The following is a 9,934-nucleotide window of genomic DNA, read 5'->3' on the forward strand; positions in this document are numbered from 1 at the left end:
AAACGATATTTTACGACGTATCCGATCATTCGTATTTGGAAAGGTAAACATACTCTCAGTTTGTTTTATTTTAGATTAGCTTTGATTTTAAGCAAACTACATTTTCTCGGGAATAACTTAAAAGGATGTCTGTGTTGTTATTAATATGTAGGTAAACATTTGCTGAAAACAAAAATATCGTCTCGAAAAGTCTTATTGCATTACTTCATATTAATATCGAGTCTTATCGCTTCTTTTTTGACTTTTGAATACAGTGCAGGCTTAGCAAAAGTAGAGTTCTTTCGCACGTGTGGTGAAGTCATGCTTTATACATGTACATAAGAAACTATAACTTGTTGTTACTGAGTAAAATGCGACAGAATGTGATAAGGAGGTCAAATATCAACCTGTATATCACTTCGTCAGAGCGAGGGTATAATTTTTAATTGCTATAGATCTCTATTGAATAGCTGCTTTATTTTTTTACTTCTACCGCTCTAAAACAAGTCGGTATATGATTGATTTGTACCCTGCTCTAACCATCATGGCTTGTTCTTTCAGAGAAAAGAAAATCACAGAAATGATAGTTTTACTATCCCTTGTGGAAACATTAAATTGCTGACATTAACCGACACTAAAACAAAGTCAGCAAATCAAGGGGACAACAACCAACAACAGAAGAAAAACGAAGAAGAACAACAACAACTGAATCAACAACATCATCAACAACAACAACAACAACAGAAGAAAGACGAAGAACAACAGCAACAACAACAACAAGAAGGTAATGAAACATTAATGATGCTTGTTGACTAATGTCCAGTGGCCGATATTTCTTTTTCTTATACCTAATATAGTTATCAGGTAAAAGATTGTGGCACTGTATAAAATGTGTGAAAAAATGTCATAGAATATGCAAGATAAAGAAACAAATTAAATATAAAAGTATAACAAAAATACCGAACTCCAAGGTAAATTCAAAAAGGAGAAGTCCATAAAACTTGACAAAATCAAACGTTATCAACAATCGGAAAGCATGGAAAACAACTGTCATATTCCTGACTTTGTACAGGCATTTTACGAAGAAAGTATGGGTTTAACCCGGTTTAGTAGCTAGCTAAAACTCCCACGTATACACGTATTTGTTTGAACGAAACAATTGTTTCAGTATACATTGTTGAAATAGTTTAAAAATTCAACTATATTAAATATATATGAAAATAAATCATAAAAAAGCAATGTCTAATGTACTATATTAACTCAACAGTGACAAAATTCAATTTGAGAAAATAAAAAATTAAGACATTCGCTTTTTATAAAAAGAACAAGCCAGTGTCATTACTAAGGCAAAAGAGAGGCGAAAGATGCCAAAGCAATAATCTCATTTGTCGAAAACGAACTATCAATGTCATGGCAAGAAACGAAAAACGACTAAAAGACAAACAACAGTGTATACAAAACACAACATAAAAAAAAACTAAAGACTGAGGAACACGGACCCCATAAAAAAACTAGGGATTATCCCATGTGCTCCGGAAGTGTAAGCAGAATCTGCTCCACATGCGACACCCGTCGTTTGATTATATAGGAAGCAACAACTGTATTGAAGCAAATAAAAATATCATTTTATTTACATTTTCCACAGTATTTACAATTAAAAAATAATCATCATACGTACACAAAAATTATTACTTATGTCCACGAGATTATGGTATAAAATTGAGAATGGAAATGGGGAATGTGTCAAAGAGACAACAACCCGACCATAGAACAGACAACAGCAGAAGGTCACCAACAGGTCTTCAATGCAGCGAGAAATTCCCGCACCCGGAGGCGTCCTTCAGCTGGCCCCTAAACAAATATATATACTAGTTCAGTGATAATGAACGCCATACTAAACTCCAAATTGTACACAAGAAACTAAAATTAAAAATAATACAAGACTAACAAAGGCTAGAGGCTCCTGACTCGGGACAGGCGCAAAAATGCGGCGGGGTTAAACATGTTTATGAGATCTCAACCCTCCCCCTATACCTCTAGCCAATGTAGAAAAGTAAACGCATAACAATACGCACATTAAAATTCAGTTCAAGAGAAGTCCGAGTCTGATGTCAGAAGATGTAACCAAAGAAAATAAACAAAATGACAATAATACATAAATAACAACAGACTACTAGCAGTTAACTGACATGCCAGCTCCAGACTTCAATTAAACTGATTGAAAGATTATGTACTCTTTTTTTCCAGAAGGTAATGAGAAAAAAGGAAAAACAGAAGTTAAAGTTCCGTTCTCACTATTTGTAAAATGTGCCAAAAATTGTTTGTCTACAAAGCAGAGTCGCCAACAGCTATATAAGGAGAGCTACACATACTTTTGGCATTTCTTGTTTGGTAAAGCAGCGGCAAAGGCACGCATGGCAGAGGAGGAAAACTATTACGAATTCTATGCTGATTTTGATGAAGAGTTTTATTAGCTTATTTGTATATATATATGAGAGAGAGAGAGAGAGAGAGAGAGAGAGAGAGAGAGAGAGAGAGAGAGAGAGAGAGAGAGAGAGAGAGAGAGAGAGAGAGAGAGGTTGATGTGTGTGTGTGTGTGAGCAGATGTTTTTTCTATTTTTCCTTTTTTTCTTGTTTGAATTTCTTTTTTCCCGTTTTTCTTGTTTTAATTAAATAATATTGATCACCCACTATGTAGTAGACTAAGTTGTTAATTCTAGATCCGATTCGTATGATTTTGTAAAATGAGCATGAGCTGTTACGGTACACGCGAAGGATTACGTCATTATGTTTGATATAGGCATTGGCAGAATGGTCTGTTGGATAGCTACACATCTTTTGCCTTGAAATAGGTCTATGTGTTGCGCTCTCAGTATACGAAGCATCATATTTAATGCGCCTCTCCCCCTCCCAAAAAAAACAACAACAAAAAACCAAATGTTTCTTCGTATTTTTACATCTCCTTAGCAAACGGACTTTCTCCCCTTTTTTTGCATGGGATTAGATGTCAATCGAAAGAAAAAAAAACCGGGGAACATGAGACAGCAAACCGACAATACAAAAATCCAAAAGACATCTACAGGCGTTCATGTGATTTTCAAAACTAATCAATTTTCAAATAACTACACCACTGTATCAGGTTAGGGGAGGGTATGGCGCCAGCAAACGTGTATTAACCCTGCCACATTCTGTTTGTACATGTCACAAGTCAGGAGCGTGTAACTCATTAGTTGTCATCTGTTGCTGTACATCATAATTGTTTTTCGTTTATTGTTTTGTACACAAACCAGGCTGTTAGTTTTATCGTTTGAATTGTTTTACATTTGTCATTTGGGGACCTTTTATAGCTGACTATGCGGTATGGGTTTTGCTCATTGTTGAAGGCCGTAGGGTGACCTTAGTTGTTGACTTCTATATCATTTGGTCTCTGATGGAGAGTTGTATCATTGGCAATTATACCACATCTTCTTATTTTTATATTGTTTGATAAAAACTGTTCCAAAAGTATATATGAAGGAAGTGACACGAGCATGGTGTATTAATATACAATTCTGACATCAATTGTGACATCATCAGCGTGTCAAATTGTTTTGGGTAAAACGGAAATTTAAAAAAAAAAGTAGTCACGGAATGAAAATTCTTTAGAGCTTCCGTACATCAAAACATTCTCCCTCATAAGGTTTGGATTGACTAGAATGCTGTTGTTCTATCTAACAGTTGTTTCCTTTTGTCAAAAATTCTAAAATTGATAAGAAGAAACTTGTAATTTGAAAATTGACTACAAATTTTGTGCTCTATATCTCCTCCGAGTCTGGAAATTCAATAAATATTATCAAAAATTTTCTTTTACTCCCAAGAACCCTTTATTACAAGAAAATGTCACGAAACAAAAAAACATGGATTCTTATGTCTTTCCATTTGCATTACATTATATTTACATTTTTTGATCTTCAAGGAATTCATAAATGTGACATCACCGACAGGGGCGGATCCAGCCATTTTTAAAAAGGGATGGGGGAGGGGGGGGGGGGGGGGGTACTAACCCAGGAGAAGGGGGAGGGGGGTTCCAACCATATGTCCCCATTCAAATGCATTGATCGTCCAAAAAAAAAGGGTGGTTCCAACCGCCGGAACCCCACCCCCTGGATCCGCCACTGACCAAATTTGTACTTTCATGAGCAACACGACGGTTGCCACATTTAAAGCAGGGAATGCTTACCTTTTCGGAGCACCAATCTAATTAAAATATAAAACTCTGAAAATCAGAGTTCTATATTTTAATTAGATTGTCGGAGCACGTGAGATCAACCACGTTTTTTTTGTGGGGTTCGTGTCGCTCAATCTTGGGTTTTCTAGTATGTAAATGTAGTGTTTTGTAGACCCAAACCCTATATCGTCCGAATTAAGAAAGAAGTAACGAATAAATTTAAAAGAAACCATCAAAGTTTTTATTTCCAGAGGATTGGTATTTTGAACGTGTGTTTAATGCAACGTATTTCTTTGAATAAAACAAACCACTGTGTCCATTTTTAAGATTTGATAGAAATGGTATCGATTGTCGAGGATTGTATTCGTTAGAATAAAATCTGATTAAAATACATTCTCCAGGGTACTGTCGTGTCAATCTCTGGCGCAGATATTCATGAGCCTGTTTCCTGTTCTGTTTCACTCTCTGTCTTCACCCTATAATAATGTAACTGAAACCCAAAATAATAATACGAAAACGAAAAAAAAAAATTTATAAAACTAATAAAAACTTATGACAAAAATATATACTATACTTGTATCACAAACTACAATTGCTTTTGTTTTGTGTGATTTTTTTGGGGAAATTAGGGTCGAACCTGGATTAAAAAGACATAGTGTGAACTGGGTATACCTTTATACTCAAAAACAATCAAACAAAACAAACGCACAAAGGCTAACTTGTTGTTTGTGATACTGCGAAGCACTTTGTATCTCTCTTTTTAGAAAGGTTCAAGTTATTAATAGTAAATGTACTATTATCAGCATGCGACTTTTTATAGACCAATAAATGATCAATAAATCTCTCAAATGTGCTGATAAAATTGCACGTTAATTGGAGAATACAATACTGCAATACTGGTCTAGGACATTAGACTGATCAGTTTTGATTTTCATTATGTAAGAGCTTTGAAATGTATAGTAATGTCACTGACGGAATCGCAGATAGCATCGAAAAATATTATCGAATTGTTAGAGTAATAATTTTACACTTTCTAATTAAGAATCATATCGCTGCATCTGAATTACAATTAAACGAGGGACACGTCTTGTTATAGAAGTATTTCTTTTTGTTCTTCTCTTACAACCCTTTTTAAGTATCGAGGCCAAAATCCTTTGTTTGCTTCTATCATTGGCTTATGATATTTGGCATGAACATGTATAACCATGAGGCGACGTGACTTATATTATCATGACTTCAATGTTACCTTGGAAAAAATGATCGATTTTTGGGACATTTTCGTGTTCTGAATTTTATATCCATGAAATATGCTTTTGATATTTGAAGCATCGATGCCGCACCTCAAGTACCATTGAAGATTACCTCTGACCTTCAAGATCAACATGATCAAATATTTATTTTTGATATATCCATTCATTAATCATGCATGTTCTTGCATGCCATGGCAAGAGTTTTGAAAATGCTATTTTGCATAATGGATTAATAGTACGTTGCAGAATTTGAAGAAATATTTCAGGTGCTTGAAGTGTGTACTCTTCAATTTCAGCTTTAAATCATATTTATTCTTGAGATAACGTCGCTTATGTGTACGACTTCTGTTTCTCTCCCTCGTTCGTGTGTTTATTGAAACTCTTATGCAGTCCATCCTATTATAGACTATTCGTTACGCAGTGAGTTAGTGACCTAATACGATATATACGGGGCCAGTAGATTTAATATTGGGTAAGAGCGAAGCTCGAATCCCATATGGAATTTACTGACCCTATATCGTATAAGGTCACTAGCTGACTGTGTAACGAATTTATCTTACCAACTATCTTAACATTCGGAATTCAGAGTAGTGGCCGAATGAAGTTATCAAATCTTCGATATTAAAAACCTACTTTCATTGACCAACAATACCAATTTGTTAGCCTTTAACGTGTTTTATGCATTTATTTTCAATCGTTTATCATCAAATTCTTCATCTGTCTGGGCGAAACAATTCAGATTTTTCATCAACGTCATGTTGTTTTTATAAAGGGACGTAACACTGCTACTAACTGTGTTTTAAAATATAACACGTCCACTAACCCAATATCAAATATACAGTTTCTCCACGTGTTCGCTTTAACCAATAAAATTTCTAGACATGTATAGGATGAAATATAAAAAAGATATATTCATAGATCATATTGTGCGACAATATCTAACACCGTTGAGCCCTACAAGAAAACGCCATTCCTCGAAGTACAGTAAATTGACAACAACATGTCTATAGACAAATATTCTGATGTGATCGATATCTGTATATTCCTTTTTTTTTACAAAAATATTGTCGGGTTAATTGTTGAAGTATTTATTTTTGGAGCCTTTAAAACGAATAACAGCAAGCATGCTGCCATGTGAGTGTAGTCATACACATATTAATTCCATTCCGTTGCGTATTTTTATACTTTGTAGCTTACTACTGATAAAAACAATTAGCTCGTTATCAAGTAAACAGAGAGGTTACATATACCAGATCAATAATAATAGAATCAGAAATAAAGGAGACGATTTAAAGGAAAATACTTTGTAATCTATACTTTCAATTACATTGTTGCTCTTTACATAATCGTCGAATCTGTTACCTTTGGAAAGTGTAGATATCTAAGATGATAAGGATTGGTGACTAACGTTCAGCAGCCACTATTACACGCATATCCTGGACGATGATATATTATAGATGTAATATAGATCAACTCCAAACTAACACCACAAGTTGATACTTTAAGTCGAGGATTAGCAGACCATTTTTAAGTATCAAGGAAACAGTTCATAAGAAGAAATTTAACCCTAATCTGGCATATTCCATCTCCTGCTCTAATTAATTATATAAAATAAGGAGATGTGATATGACTGGCAATGAGGAGTCTACATGTATCAACCAGAGTACAAATGATGTGGGTGTAAGAAAATTTAGCGGGTCTTCAATAATTAGCAAAACTTTGTTATTTAAACATGTGAACGAGGTTGTAAAGTTACACAGGGAGAAACGACAAGTACTTGCACTTAGCTGTGAATAAAAGAAATTATACGTCACAAGACAGCAAACCAACACATAAAAAACCGAAAGATTATCTAGAGGTCTACATACGGTTTCAACGAAGAGGCAGGTGACTATGCAATATATCAATTTATATAAATCGCCTCTATTGTAGAAAATTCATATAATACTAACCTAGACCAACACAGATCTGCCAGAAACACATGAAACACTAAATTCGTTTAAGAATTAAACATGTCACATGCATATATCTTTTGTTTATATGGTAAGATCAGTACTTGTCTGTATGGAGATCCATTGGTTATCAGTGTCTTAATTGTTTCCTTACATGGTTGAATTGTGGTCTCACAGGCGTTGATTATATTGAGTTCAAGTCATGCGCAATGTATACTGAAAGACGTCCATTATCTTACGACGTCACTATGTATACTATAGTAACGTTGTAGTTATCAGAGTTGAGAACAAACGTCCGTATACAACGTACAGTTTTGGTTCTAAGTGAAGATTAACTGCCTTGGTTTGGTTTGCTTTAGAGCGGTCAATTCAACGTAAGTATACATGCAGTAACGATCTTTATAAATCAAAAATGTCTTCTATTTGTATCGTGCAAGAAGGGTGTTGGAAGCTATCATTTAAGGTGGCCCCATCTGTGTAGAAACGAATGATGGGGTTCCGGTTAAGAGCTCTCCTTCTGTTATCTAAACGGTGGTTAAGGATTCCTGCAAATCGGCAAAAAAAAAAAAAAAAAAAACAACATGCAAATACCATATTCCTCTTGTACGACCTGTCCTTTAAGGAATGTTATTTCCGAGATGTCGCATTGCGTCTCTGGTCTGAGATACAAGTGAAAATATCGAAGAAATAAAGAAAAATAACAAAGTCTTCGAAATGAATCGAAATATGGCTTGAAAAAATAGAATACTAGTATAAAGGGGCGTTTCTTTCTAGCAGAATTGTTTACGATCTACGCAATGATTATATAAAATTTATACAGTTTACTAATTAAAGCATTCTTTTTTTTTTATTTGCAGAAATATAATTGAAATATAGAAATGGACGGAGAGAAAAGACAGACTTTCGGAAACGATGTTGTACGACGTATCCGATCATTCATGTTTGGAAAGGTAAAATTATCCATAATATGTGCTCACGTAAAAAAATACTACATATCATTGGTATACATTAGTGTAAAATTATATTAACTTGTAAGGTAATCTGTAGAAACATATTTGCAGAAAACGACTTTTCTTCGAGTAAGATAAACAATTCACGACATATTCAGATTAATTACGAAGGTATTCAGCTTTTAAAAGTGGTGGAAGGACTTTTAACGGGACGTCGGGATTGGGCCTTAATTTTGCGGAATGTGGGATTTACGCTTGTCGGGACATGGGAATTCATAATAATTTTTCGGGAAAGAGTGTTTTTTTTTTCGGGAATTCGGGACGACATAACCCATTTTGTTGTTCCGTAGTTAAAAAATTACTTTAAAACAAAATAAAAAGCACAATGATTTACAGTTAATGAAAAAAAAAAATGGGACAAATATTTATTATATGTGAACCATATTTTAAAGATAAATGTTTTTGACAAACATAGCGTAGATTAAGGACGGAACTAAATGGTATGATACAACTCGAAAACGCTTGGTGTCATGTATCAAACATCGGTGGCTAATAGTTAGACAAAAATGTGATACGGACGGACAGACAAAGGTAAACCACCTCTTTAGAGCGGGGATGTAATTATTCAATATAGAACATATGTTCACATTTTTTTTTTAATGAAACTTTATACTTTTTTTCTTCGGCTCTGTTGAAAACTAGTAAGCATTTGAAATAATTTGCACGTTTCACTAACCATCGTGATTCTTTCTTTCAGAGAAAAGAAACACACAGTAATAATAATCATGCTTTTGGGCGCAGTAAATTACTGAGGTTAACATACACTCAAACAAAGTCAACAAATCATGAGGACAACAACCAACAACAGAAGAAAGACGAAGAAGAAGAACAACAACAACAACAAAAACGACAACAACATAAACAACACCAACATCAACAACAACAACAACAGAAGAAAGACGAAGAACAGCATCAACAACAACAACAAGGTAATGAAACATCGATTGATGTTGTCGACTGATGTCCAGTGGCCGACATTTCATACCTGATACCTAATATAAGTTATGATGTAAAGGTTTGTGGCATTGCATACAAAGTATGATAAAAAAATGTCATATTATATTCAAGATAAGAAAACGAACTAGAGTAAACTTGTATGTAAATACAAAATATTGTCATGTTTGAAGGCAACAATTGTTTCAGTATAAATTGTAGAAATAGTTTGAAAATTCAAATTGATTACATATATGAAAACACCTCATAAAGATTTCGAATGTTTAATATCGATAATGAATAAAACCCTGTTCAGTAAAGCTTTTTCATGGGACGCTTGAGCTCTATTTACTCTACAGTCACACAATGTATTTAAAGACAAACAACGGAATACAAAACACAACATAGAAAACTAATGAATGAGCAACACGAACCCCACCAAAAACTGGTGATGACCTCAAGTGCTCCGGAAGGATAAGCAGAAGGGTAAGCAGAATCTGCTCCAAATGCGGCACCCGTCGTTTAATTATATAGGAAGCAACAACCGTATTGTAGTGAATAAAATCATCAGAAGTTTATACAGTTTGTTTTTCCACAATCTTT

At 34.3% G+C, this 9,934-nt stretch overlaps 1 protein-coding gene across 1 annotated transcript; it reads left to right on the top strand.

The window, feature by feature from the left end:
* The first annotated feature begins 350 nt into the window (after nucleotides 1-350).
* On the top strand, nucleotides 351-9,546 carry LOC127712915 (KIN17-like protein). Its single transcript, XM_052219510.1, has 4 exons — nucleotides 351-412; nucleotides 629-763; nucleotides 9,140-9,327; nucleotides 9,542-9,546. Exons 1-4 carry the CDS (start codon nucleotides 351-353, stop codon nucleotides 9,544-9,546), a joined length of 390 nt encoding a protein of 129 aa, XP_052075470.1.
* Nucleotides 9,547-9,934: the final 388 nt, after the last annotated feature.

This window comes from Mytilus californianus, unplaced genomic scaffold (assembly GCF_021869535.1).
Source record: "Mytilus californianus isolate M0D057914Y unplaced genomic scaffold, xbMytCali1.0.p SCAF_8, whole genome shotgun sequence".
In the NCBI taxonomy this organism is placed as follows: Eukaryota; Metazoa; Mollusca; class Bivalvia; order Mytilida; family Mytilidae; genus Mytilus; species Mytilus californianus.